Source organism: Leucoraja erinacea, chromosome 17, assembly GCF_028641065.1.
Source record: "Leucoraja erinacea ecotype New England chromosome 17, Leri_hhj_1, whole genome shotgun sequence".
Taxonomy (NCBI): domain Eukaryota; kingdom Metazoa; phylum Chordata; class Chondrichthyes; order Rajiformes; family Rajidae; genus Leucoraja; species Leucoraja erinaceus.
The window spans coordinates 15,002,096-15,015,580 of record NC_073393.1 but is presented as its reverse complement, the minus strand read 5'-3'; the positions used below and the strand labels follow the sequence as shown (position 1 = coordinate 15,015,580).

Here is a 13,485-nt window from a genome sequence, read left to right as displayed (position 1 = left end):
AATCAATGGATTATTCCAATTTCTTAATTAGGCATCGAGTTTCAATTATTTGTAAATTAATTTCTGCAGTAATTTTATTACCTCAAATAGTGTATTAAAGAACGATTCTTCAGCTTAACAATGTATTCTGAATGTAACGCTGAAGCAAAGCACGAATTTCATTGTTCTATACAGGGACACATGACAATAAACTCACTTGAACTTGAACTATTCTTCTTGTCATTGCAGGTTGTACTTTACTGCAGCCCGTGAAGGACATCTCCCTCAAATAATGTCAATGATCCATGTGACACGATTGACACCAGTACCAGCACTAATAGTAAATGTAAGATTTACTTTTGCTGTCCTCACCATTTGTTCTTTTTCCTCCAACTGCAATTATAATAAAATTGTGGATGTGTCGACAGTTACAGAATGTCAATCCCAAACAGAGCAAATGCTGTATGATTTCAGAAGCAAATCTATAGTTTATGTATGGTAAGGCAAAGTTAAAGGTTAATTCTTTCATGGTTATCCAACATGAAAAAGCCCCATCTTAGTCATACCATCACGAGCAAAGGTTCTTCATATAAAGGAGTGAAGTTTGTGAGTGGTATGAAAAGCCGCCATAAACTGACCTGGAGATCAACTTTTGAATACTCCTGTTAGATGTCTTGGACAAAATATCATAGTCGTCTAATAGCTCTTGAGAGTGGCAAAGCTGTAAGAGGAATCCTGACAGGACAACCTCATCCGCATACCATTATTTAATCTATTGAGTTCTTCTTGCAATGCAATATTAACATAAAAAACATAGAAAATAGGTGCATCAGGCCCTGGAGATTTATCAGCCTTCAGTCCCATCAGTCTACCAATACTATTTCTTGCCTAATACAAATTTCTTTCAGTTCCTCTGTCCTCTAGTACATCTGGGAGATTGGTTCTGTCTTTACTAAGGAAGACACAAAGTACCTGTTCAACTCTTCTGCCATTTCCTTGTTCCTTCTTCCACAGATTCAGTGTACACAGCAAGATTTTCTTAGTCATCTGCTTCATTAGTCATCCTTCCATTAAAGTTAATGCAAGCTGTCCCCAGGTTACAAACCTATGACTTACAGACACCAGTACATACAAACAAGCTCCCATATTATTAAATTCAAAAGTCCAACTGACATTCAAACATACTCTCCTATTAATAACAAAAAAGTTTTCTCTCTCTATCTCTCTCTCCGTGTCTCTCCACTTTTATTTATTTCTTATCAGTCAGTTGTATTTTTGATGTCCATTTATTACAATGGTGTAGCGATGTTACCTTATCAAGTGATTTTCATATATTTTAAAACTTAGAGACAAATTTGACTTTGAATGTATTTAAAAACAGAACCTTTTCATTACCCAGAGATGCCTTTATTCTATTTATCTTCCTATTTACTTCAATTCAATGTCCTTTTTTGAAACTCCTTGTTACACCTGCTAACTTCTAATTAATTAGAGCACAAGAGATTGCAGGTGCTGGACTCTATTGTATAAAAGAGAGACCAGCTGAAGGAATTCAGTGGGTCAGGCAGTATCTGTGAAGACAAATAGTTTTGGACCGAAACCCCTAATCTAGACTGAAAGAGAAGAAACTATTGCTCCTCCTGTGGCAAGGTGAGGCCAAACACAAACAGGAACATCTACTCATATTCAGACTGGGTAGTCTCCAACCGAATGTATGAACATTGAATTCTCCAATTTCAGGTGATCTACACCTCCTCTGTCCCTTTCTCTCTCTCCCAGCCACTGTTGCTATCTGACACTTCCATCCCCCATCTGACTGTTATATGTTAATTAATCCTTCTTCACCTGTGCCCACCTATTGCATGCCAGGTCTTGCCTACACCTCACTCCACCTCTCTACACTGGCTGTTTCCCACTACTCTTTCCATTCCGCTGGAGGGTCTTGAAACATCAACTGTACATTTCCGTCCGCGGATGCTGGCTGGCCTGCTGAATTCCTCCAGCTGTTCTCATTTCATTTTGCTCCTAATTCTTAGGACCCCAGAATATAGCTAATCTGTTCTAGGGGATTTGTCAGCTTTCAGTCCCATTCAATTTAATTTAGTTTAGTTTAGAGATACACCACGAAAATCGGACCTTCAACCCACCGCGTCCGCATCAACCAGCAATCACCGCACATTAACACTACCGTACACACATTAGGGACAATTTTACATTTATGCCAAGCCAATTAACCTACAGACCTGTACATCTTTGGAGTGTCGGAGGAAACTGAAGATCTCAGAGAAAACTCACCCATGTCATAGGGAGAATGTATAAACTCCGACTGACAAGCAACCGTAGTCAGGATCGAACCCGGGTCTTTGGCACTGTAAGGCAGTAGCTCTACCGCTACGCCACCATGCCACAAATTTGTCCAATACATTTCCTTTACATATGTTACTCGAAATGCTCAATACTCAAAAAAAGGTAACAATTCACCTGACATTTGGTCTCAGGCCAAACGTTACATAGATACAGCATTTTTTAGTCATAGAACATTTACAAGCAGTCTGAAGTCAAGAATGTTTCCAAATAAAATTCTTCTTCTTCTTCTTTGGAGTTTTACGGCAGCCGGCATCCGCAATGTTGCATTGCTGCCACCTTCTGGCTTCATTCCACAGTACTCATGACTTTACATTATATCCTTTTTATAAGCCCAGAGGCTCTCAAGAAATCAAACAACAACTTTATTCCTTTCCCTTTCCCTCCACACTCTAGAATGTTCTTTATTGATATTTCTGTCAATCCAATTTTCCTCATTTCAATGATCATAAGTCCTCTTTCTGTCTCATATCTCCTACATGCAATTAGGGCATGCTGAACTGTTTCTGGCTGAGGGCATTCCTCACACAGCCCAGTAGGGTGTTTTCCCAATATTTTTAATGTGCTGTTCAGGTGAGTGTGTCCTGTCCTCAATCTTGTTAATACTACCTGTTCCCCCCTCTTCTTGCTGTAATGCCCAGTCTGTTTTTGTAGCGAATAGAGGTGTCTCCCCTTTGTCTCCTGTTCCCAGTATTGTTGCCATTCCTGATTTATTTTCTTCCACACAATGTGTTTTCCTTCAGATTTGGATAGTTGTAAGTTTACCTCTATGTTTCTTTTTTTACAGCCTCCTTTGCTAATTTATCCACCTTTTCATTCCCTTGAACACCAATGTGTGCTGGGACCCACAACAAAGTCACGTCACTGCCCCTCCTTGTCACTTGGCTTAATAGTAGCAGGATTTCATAGACTAAGTCAGGCCACCTATGGGATGCACCAGACCCAATACTCTGGATTGCAGATAATGAGTCGCTACATATTAATACTTTACATGGTTGCATCTGTTCCATCCACCGAACTGCCATCAAAATAGCGTACAGTTCCACTGTATATACTGCCAAATAGTTATTTGTTCTTTTGTAAAGCTCAACATTCATCCCCTGGACTACCACAGCCGCCCCTGTTGTTTCAGCTACTGGGTCCTTTGATCCATCTGTGAAAATTAAGAGGTGTTCCCTGTATCTATTATCTATATGGTTATGATATTCTGTCTTTAGGTCTGAATTTTTGTTCCTCCTTTTTGCCTCCCATATCTCCAGATCAACTTTTGGGATGTTCAGTAACCATATTGGCACAGATGGCCTCCAAATAAAATTTAGAGACTGCAGGAAATATATATTAGATAGTAATTTAAAAAGTGCAGATGTGCACAATAAAGGCAATTTGAAGAGAGTTCAAAGGAATGATGAGGTGATGAATGCAGTGCTGCAAAAAAAAGGGCAATGATTTTGCATATGTGGTTAGTCAGTGAAATACCATACCATTGGCATAGCACCTGCTATGATCAATACACTCCCACTCCTTTCCATCACATACCAAACAAAATTTGTAGGCACAATTCTTACTTCCAAGGATGTAGTTGAGGCTGGGACTATCCCATGTTTAAGAAACAGTTAGACAAGAAAATGGATAGGACAAGTTTGAAGGGATATGGACCAAACGCGGGTAGATAGGACTAGTGTAGCTGGGACGGATTGGCCGGTGTGGGCAGGTTGGGCTGAAAGGCCTGTTTTCACGCTGTATCACTCCATATATATATAGTACTCCACAAACTCAAGCATTTTTATAGCTTACATTTCCAAATGTTCAATGTGGGCACATCACTCAAACCTATTGTGGAATGCTCACATTACAACTCTTGCTGATCAAGGTGGCATTAATTGTGACTGTGTTATAGTGAACCGGAAGGGAAGAAACATGCCTATGTCATAATCTCCCTGTGAAATGACTTGAGCAACTGCAATCTAGTGGTGGCATGGAATTCATTGAAGATGATGTTATCCTCTCACCTATATTCTTCCTTCTCACACCCCTTCCATCCAGCATTTTATATAATCTATTTTTATTTACGAGCTGCATAATGCATAAGCATGCACAGCTAACTTTCCTTTCCACCTTGTCCTCACCACACACTGTTTGCACATCTATCCTTGCATCTACAACTTGTTTAGGTTGTGGTGCAAGAATGAGAAGACAACAACAATGTGGGCACAGAATCACTAGATTGAGTAGCCTCTACAATAAATTCAGATACTGGAACTGTGTGATTTAGAGGTTAGTTTAGAACACATGATTAGCCACTCATATGCTAATAGGTCAAGGGTTAAATAGCCCAAAGCTGGTTTCTCAAAGGGGAATTCTTGCTGAAAAGGATCAAATGACAGGTCAGTAGAAGCAGTCTTACTGAAGAGGACTAATAGGTAATGAAATACGCGAGCTTTGGCAGGCCAGTCAAAGTCCATGTGCAGTGTCAAGAAGCAAAGTGGTCTCCAATACCAATCTTGCATTGGATTTTCTGCACAGCTTTCCCATATGGATCCTTTCCCAAATGGAAGAATGGATGTTAAACTGGGACATGTTGTGGAGACCTTGAACTACATCGTGACAGGAATTCATCACCTATAATTTAATGGCAACCAGTAGCCATAGGTTCCGGCAGTAGAAAATAACATATATGAGTGAATCGCAATATTTCATAAGTAGATCGTTAGCAAAAGAGATGCAGAAAATTCTTCTTGGAATCTCATTGATAGAGATCCTGGTGTTGACCTATTCTTTCATACTTTTTTTAGCAGTTCATTTTGTGATGCTTCTCTTCTCTTTTTCCCATGTATTCAAATAATTTTTGAGAGAAACTAATTATATCAGAAGTTTTGAAGTCAGGACAAGGAAGTCCTTGGTTGCTGATTCACCTTAGAATTTGCTCAGAATTCTGTACGTACCTAATACTACTTTATTTGAATTATCACAGTAAAAAAAAACAATCAATCATCATAGTCAGGCCTCCATTAAATAAAAAGAAACAACTTCAGACAAACCTTTTTATTACGTAATTAAGGATTTGTTAGTATTTTTAGTGCTCTGATTTTACAACTGATGATGATATTCAATTTAACAGGGAATTTTATCAATTATCTACCTAAGTGTACGGGATGTCTATAGACTAATTTACTACTTCAGCTTCAGTTATTGGTTCTTTATTGGATTGGCTGTTAGTGGCCAAATTTACCTGCGCTGGAAGCAGCCAAATCGACCCAGGCCTCTGAAGGTAAGACCTACCATTACGGAGATTTGGGTAATGAGCCTAGTACGTCAATTCACACAGCTTCAAGAAAGCAACAAGCATGATTTACAGCCGGGTCATTCCCACTTCTCCCTCCATTAGGCAGAAGACATAAACGTTTATAAGCAGGTATCACCAGATTCAAAAAAGCTTCTTCCCAGTTGTTATCAGACTACTGAATTGACCTCTCATAAATTAAGGGTACAGTCCTGATCTCCCAATCTACCTCATTGTAGCCGTTGCACTTTTAAAAAAATCAGCACTTTCTCAGTATCTATACTATATTCTGCACCCTGGTTATTTCTCTCTTTGCACTACTGTTGTATTTGTGTATAACTTGATTATACTCCTGTATGCTTGGACTGGATAGCGCACAAAGAAGTTTTTCACAAAATCTTGGTACACATGACAATAAGAAACCAAAACTACCAAAAAGTTAACTAAGCGTCAATATTTTATTCAATAGACAAGGCAGGCAGGCAATGTTCACATGATCCTGTCAGCCAAGATCAGAGCAAATGTAATTATTTGCTTTGATTAAGGGAGGGAGTAAATTAGCCAATGTTCCGACCATCTTCATGATCCATTTGGGTCAGTTGAAAAGTACTTGGGCAAATGGTAGATGAAACAAGATCAGCTATGACCATTATGAACTTGTGGGTACTCAATGTTAAAATTCACATAGGCCATTAAATTATTGCAACAAAATACAGATACTGATAATATAAAATAAAAACATAAAACATTCAGCAGGTCAGGCAGCATTTGTGGAGAAAGAGTTCATGTTTCAGGTAGATTACCTTTCTTCAAAATTGGGAAAGCATTTGAAATCACACATGTTTAGACTTCCCGAGATGTGGAGGGGTGGAGAGAACAAAGGAATTTCCATGTTAGGGTGGAGACCAAGAGTACACCAATAACAGATGATGAGAAGAGGCACTGAAGGCTTGATAATCTTTCTTGGCTCTTTCTCGCCTTTCCTTTTTTTAATGTTATATTCTTCCTCCTTGCCGACAGTGAGGAAGGCTGTCAAAGCATACTGCGAGATATGGGTCAGTTACAGGTTATGGGTGGAGAAATGACGGATGGTTTAATCAGAGCAAGTAAGAGGTGCTGCGCTTTGGGAGGTCGAATGTAAGGGGAAAGTGTACAGTTAATGGAAAGATTATTAACAGCCCTGGAAGTGGTACAAGCAGGAACATGGCAATATCTTATTGAAACATAAAATTATTAAGGATTTGGACACGCTAGAGGCAGGAAACATGTTCCTGATTTTGGGGGAGTCCAGAACCAGGGGCCACAGTTCAATAAGGGGTAAGCCATTTAGAACAGAGATGAGGAAACACTTTTTCACACAGAGAGTTGTGAGTCTGTGGCATTCTCTGGTGGAGGCCGGTTCTCTGTATACTTTCAAGAGAAAGCTAGATAGGGCTCTTAAAGATAGCGGAGTCAGGGGATGCGGGGAGAAGGCAGGAACGGGGTACTGATGGGGATGATCAGCCATGATCCCAATGAATGGCGGTGCTGGCTCGAAGGGCCGAATGGCCTACCCCTGCACCTATTGTTTGTAATAGCAGTTAATCTACCTGCAAGAGATGTAGAAAGAAGAGGCACAGAGGAAAGTAAAGAACTGTTGGAACAATGAGATAGGACCCAGCATATGCTAAAAATCTGAACAAAAAACAATGCTGAAGTCTAGCAGATCCTGTGAAAGAGGGAGAAAATTATGTGAGATCTGGCCAGGATCCAAAATCCGCAAAAAATGCCTATTTTTCTGACTCCCAGTAGCATAAACCCCAGTCTGTTTTAATTTGTTGCATTTGACAAAAAGCAGAACCAGTTACAATTATAACGCTGGGACTAAAACGCCAGTCGTAGCCATTTCATTCTATAATGTTGGCATCCAGTGGAGTGTAGAAAAGCGACTTGGTATGTGGTAGAGGTAAGTGCAATTACAATATGTAAAATACATTTGGACTGGTTCATCGATAGGAATGTTTCGAAGAAATATAGAACAAATGTGGGCAAATAAGCCAAGCTCTGGAAGGCAACCTGGTCAGTATGGGCAAGGTGGGCTGAAGGGCCTGTTTGTGCTGCATGACTTTATGTTTGACCCACAGAAAGATATAGAAATAGAGGGGCTATTTTCCATCCATTGGAAGTAGATTGCCCTTAGGTTTCTCCAGGATTTCTTGGTTCCAGGCCTGTTTATACCATGGGTGAAAATATGGATCAAAGATCTTGTAGAGATGAGGTGAGAGTATTCTTAACATTAAAGCAACCTTTAAATGTGTGCGGCTTCAAGAATGAAACTGAAAGCAATGAGTATTAAAGTGAAAATCTCCAATGGCTCAGGCTATTCCTCCAAGAAAACATGAATCAAGTTCAGCTCTAGAAGATTGTTACAGTTGTTGATCAGGTTATCTTTAGTTGCTATATCAATTATGTTCCCCCAATAATATGGTGAAAACAATGTTCTTGTTGATTATGGAATTTTTAACTTCATCAACAACTCTTCAAAAAAGTGACGCAGCAAGACTTGCATAACAACCAGACATGGGACGGTCTTCTTTAGAATTTAGTAGCCTGATGTAAGATTTGATAGCAGTATATAAAGTGACGAGGGACCTGGACAGTGCTTCATTATAGGCATTTACCACTTTGTGCAGGGATCAATGAATAGAGGTCACATGTGTAAAATAATGGTCAAGGGAATTAAGAATAACATGAGGAAAAATTAATTGGAATCCATTTGAGTTTGGTTTAATTTATTGTCACATGTACCGAGGTACAGTGAAAAGCTTTTGTCATGTGCTAACCAGTCAGCAGAAAGACAATACATGATTACAATTGAACCATCCACAGTGTACAAATACTGATAAAGGGAATTACGTGAATAACATTTAGTGCAAGATAAAGTCCAGTAAAGTCCCAACAAAGATAGCCCGAGGTTCTCCAATGAGGTGGATAGAAGCTCAAGACTGTTGATGGATGGTTCAGTTGCCTGATAACAGCTGAGAAGAAACTGTCCCTGAATCTGGACATGTGCATTTTCACACATATAACATTTTCCTGCTGGGAGAGGGGAGAAGAGGGGTGCAACTCGTCCTTGATTATACTGTTGGCCTTGCCGAGGCAGCATGAGGTGTAAATTGGGTTAATGGAAAGGAGGTTGATTTGTGTGATGGTCTATGTTGTGTCCGCAATTCTCTGCAAGTGCTTGCAGTCTTGGCTGAAGTTGTTCCCAAGCCATACTGTGATGTACCCTGATAAAATTGTTTCCTACAGTGCATCTGTAGAGGTTGGTGAGAATTGTTGGGGACATGCTAAACATCCTAAGCCTTCTAAGGAGGTAGAGGCGTTGGTGTGCTTCCTTGGCCATTACTTCGATATGGGTGGTCCAGGACAAGTTGCTGATGATATTTGCTCCTAGGAATTTGAAGCTTTCAACCATCTTTACTTCAGTGCCATCAATGCAAACTGGGGTCTGTGTACCATTTTACTTCCAGAAGTCGATCACTATCTCCTTTCCACTGTGGTCACGATGATTGAATTACACAAATATATGGTGGACGAGCATTTTTAAGACTACAAGGAAAGGAACAGATCTATCTGAATTTGCTCTGATGGAGCGCCATTGTGGGCACAGTGGGCCAAATGGCCACCTTCTCCACACTGAATCCATTCTAAGATAATAGGTCTGATACTGTAGGTTTTTAAGGGATCCCAGAAGTAATGTATGAGAACTGTAGAATAAGTCATTCAACCCCCTTGCCATAGTCTTTGGCCGTATGTTATTGTCCTCAATTAGGTTTCATATGCCTTAAATCCTTTTTTTTTAAATCAAATTTTTGGTCCTAACCTCCATTATCATTGAAAGAGAAAATCCAGATTTTTGGTGCCTATGTGAAAAGCTACTTCCTAATAACTCCTGTATGATTGGCACTAATGTTAAGATTAGTTTTCCTTGTGTTGGACTCTCCTCACCAGTAGTAAATGGCATATCCTTTTAATATTAAGCATATCAGATAAATCCTCCATATCTTTCTCACGGTAATGAAACACAACCTTAACTCATAATTAAAATGTTTGTGCAAATGTCTGTTTTGGAAGCATGATCACTTTTCTCACTCTTGCTTCAGATCAGCATGTTTTATCCAACCCTCTTCTGCGTATGCATTTTGGGTTTGATAGCAGTGCCTGCATACACCGACACTATTAATTCCCTAATTGGGATTGGAATTGGATTGACAGGAATCCCAGTCTATTACTTATCAAGATTGGTGTCAAGAGTATCATATCCTGTTTGGGTACAGAGGATTTCAGGTAAAATGCCTAATAAACAATAAGCACTTTAATTTTTTCCGATGATTATTTGTTTCTTTCAATTTGTGCTCAACATAAAATTATCTATGATAGACCATAAAAAATATACCAAATATTTTTGTGATAGTAAATTTGAAGCTGCTTTGACACAGCATTTGAGTTTTGCAATTCGTCTCTTACTTCAGCTCCAAAAGGAAAGTAGCAAAGTAGCTGGGTAACAATCTGAAAAACAAGCTCCATTCCCTGCCCGAAGGATTATGCCAAAGTTACTGAAACAACATATTTTTTTAAAACCAAAAGATAACTGATCTCACAAATGGATTAAATATTGTCATTTATTGTGGTTGCAATGGTTAACAATGGCATGGGTGTAATAAGCGTTTGCGCGAACCATCCGAGGCTGATAGCGCTGTGGCCAGAAGCGGTATGTTTAAAAGCTGATAGCGCTGTGGCCAGCAGCGATATGTTTAATGCTTCACGCACCAAGTTTCTTCAGTGAAGTGTAACTCATCAATTGAGTAAAAACAAAATCTAATATTAATGACCTCCTTAATCATTTTTCACTGCTATTCATTAGTGGGTATTAGGTTATGAAATATATATTTTTTAAATAGAAAGGGTTCATTCACTGAATAATGAGTTTACTATTCACTTAAATGCCAAATTAATAAAATCTCCACAACTGACACTTGCTTTATGCACCCTTTTTTGTTGTTTTTTTTTCATTCCCCCTTCTATTGTAAGGGAATTTCACACTTACGTGCCAGTAAATTGACAAGTACCTATTTGTCACCGAAGATCACTTAAAGTATCAATAAAACGTTTTATTCTTTTTTTGCCTTGCATGGGATTATACCCATATTAAAATTAATTATGTATAATAAAAAATGGTTAAAAAGTAAAAGGCATAATGAAAAGCAAACCAAGTTAAGAGAGTAAGGAAGTAAGTTCCAATTCATAGGGTTGACTGAGGAGGTCACCAATGGCATGAGTGTAATAAGCGTTTCGCGCGAACCATCCGAGGCTGATAGCGCTGTGGCCAGTAGCGGTATGTTTAAAAGCTGATAGCGCTGTGGCCAGTAGCGATATGTTTAAAGCTTCACGCGCCACGTCTGCGGCCTACAGCGCTGTTTCCAAAGGGTGGGGGGGGGGGGGGGGGGGGGGGGGGGGGAAACAATCGCTCGGATGCAAGCCCCTAGCTTTGGTTGCAGTTTGAATTTGGAAGCCGCACTATTGGCCAGGACTTAATGGCGGTTATTTCAACCGCTGATTTCTGCCTATATAAAGGCAGGCGCTGGAAAGCCATGAGTTAGTTCTTTTATAAGAGTTCGCCGATCAGCATAGCAGACGGAGGCAGAGAGAGGTGTGCTGCTGTAAAACGGGCCTGCGCATACCGAGACAAGTATTATTTCTGTTCTCTCTCTTGTCAATAGATCGGATCTGTAATAACTATATGGACTAAATGGGTGAGCCTTTTCCTGTTCAATTAGTCAGATCCTTGAACCTGTTCCCATGTAACACTGGGAAGGATGAAAAATATAATATTTTGGGTGAAGATTAGAGATGGAAAAAGTGAGGCCATTAAATTTTTAAATACAAGGATAGGACATTTTAATTTGAGTAAATACATTTTATCACTTCACATTTCTGGGTCCTAAATGGTTCCATCTTTCCTTCGCAGGTAAACTTACTAGGTCCTTGCAGCTGCTCTTCTTTTGTACACTGATGGATAAAGATTTTGAAGAGCATCATGCGAGAGTTGTTCGCAAACAGAAGAAATGAAGACCAATGCTTCCTTCTTTTAAATACACCTACAATAGATGAGGCTCAACGTTAAAGTGAATGAGTTGATCACTTATCATACTTGTGAATTTAAACTTTGTCACATGTTTTACATGGTGGGTCACATGGCTAGAAATTAATCCTTCACTTTAAGTTTATTTTAATTTCTGTAATCAGTTAATTTAGCATTCTAAAAACAAGAAATCGAAATTTCATTAAACCAAATGTTAAAGTCTGGAAGGCTTCCCTATTGCAGGGTTAATGAGAAGGCAGGGAGGATTGTAATAATAGCAAAGTATTTACTTTTATTCTACTTGTAGGCCGCATTGGCTCATCCTATCGCTAATGAAGAAGTGAGTTGTCACTATGTAGGCGGGAATGGAACGTAGCGTTCTGTTTCATTGCTGATGCTGCATTTACAGAGTAAAGTAACAATGTTATATGTGAGGCAATACTGCCTGCATACGTGCTGGGGCAAGACTGTCACAACAACAAAGTGCTGAAATATTTCTATTTGCCCTTGCAGTCCAAAGGATTGATTTGCCACTTGCTAATCCAGATGGATCTTTCCTGGTGATTGGTAAAAATACAGCACTTAAAAAATAAGTCCTTAATGTGAGAAATTAAAAAAAAAATTCTTGTCTTTAATAAAATGGTGCTTTATAATAAACACATCATAAAATTGGGTTGCCCTTTTAGATGAATTGAATATGCATATTTTATGTACGGTAATCTAATTAGTGTTGGTAGTACAAGCACTCATTAACATTTTTTTTAATCGGTTCCGGAAAAAAATATTGGTAAACGTCAGTTACATAGTTGAGTATTTTTAGTCTATTTGCCGTTGTAAAAATAGTCCACTCATCCTTGTAGACTATTTAATGATTGTATGACACAGAATCTCAAATTTACTTACCAAACATGTAATTCTCCAGTCTGATTCTTAGTAAAAGAGAGAATGTACTTTTATTGGGTTGAATCAATTTTTCAGTAAGAAATTAGAAATACTTTCCACTGTACATCAATTTTAATACTTTGTGTATTTATGTCTGAAAATTCATTTTCTTCTGCAACAAAAGTGAAAATAAATTCTAAATTTATTGCTTTGGTACTCTAGTAAGTACTGATTTAAACTGTACGGACGCTTCAAATGCCTCAAGATTGTTAAATTGCATGATAAGTACTTTCCAAGATAATGCTCATCCCAAATCTAAATATCGAAGAGGAATCGCCAGAGTAGATAATGAGAAAATGTTTCCTGCATTCTATTAGAATTGTGGAAAATTCACATTCAGGTGGAATTCCAGACCCTTAACACCCTGTGCATAAAAAACATTTGTCATTCCCTCCTCTAACCCTCCTGCTAATTAGTTAAAATCTATGCAACCTGGTTTCTGTCCCCTTCAAGAAAAATATAGTTTTATAGGGTGATAATAAAGATAAAAAAGTCAATAATGCCTTACTTTTGATGAAATGCAGCGAGCAAACGCGATAATTCCCGATATTTTGGATCTTTAAATCTCCACGGCAAATGTCCGATAAGCATTTCCGCTGGATTTGCACCTTCAGCTCCCTCTTGAATTTACCTTAGTTTCTATCTTTATTTTGGACTGTAAATTTAGGTAGCTGTGCCCCACGGTCACCCCGACTGGCACAGTAAATTGCAGCTCAAAAACTGGCCTTTTTCGATGTTTTTAACGGGTGTGAAAGTGCGTGTTTTCCCATTCACTAACATGTACCGGATGTATAGC

At 38.9% G+C, this 13,485-nt stretch overlaps 1 protein-coding gene across 2 annotated transcripts in view; it reads left to right on the top strand.

The window, feature by feature from the left end:
• The window catches only part of LOC129705181 (Y+L amino acid transporter 2-like), a 48,580-nt gene extending 35,482 nt beyond the window's left edge, over positions 1–13,098 (top strand). Inside the window, exons 7-10 of one of the 2 annotated variants that reach the window (XM_055648638.1) lie at positions 229–325; positions 5,462–5,611; positions 9,769–9,952; positions 11,634–13,098. In XM_055648638.1, the coding sequence (XP_055504613.1) occupies positions 229–325; positions 5,462–5,611; positions 9,769–9,952; positions 11,634–11,734 (532 nt within the window). In that variant the 3' untranslated portion in view covers positions 11,735–13,098. The remainder of the gene's footprint in view (positions 1–228; positions 326–5,461; positions 5,612–9,768; positions 9,953–11,633) is intronic. The other variant, XM_055648639.1, reaches the window with a different exon arrangement.
• Positions 13,099–13,485: the final 387 nt, after the last annotated feature.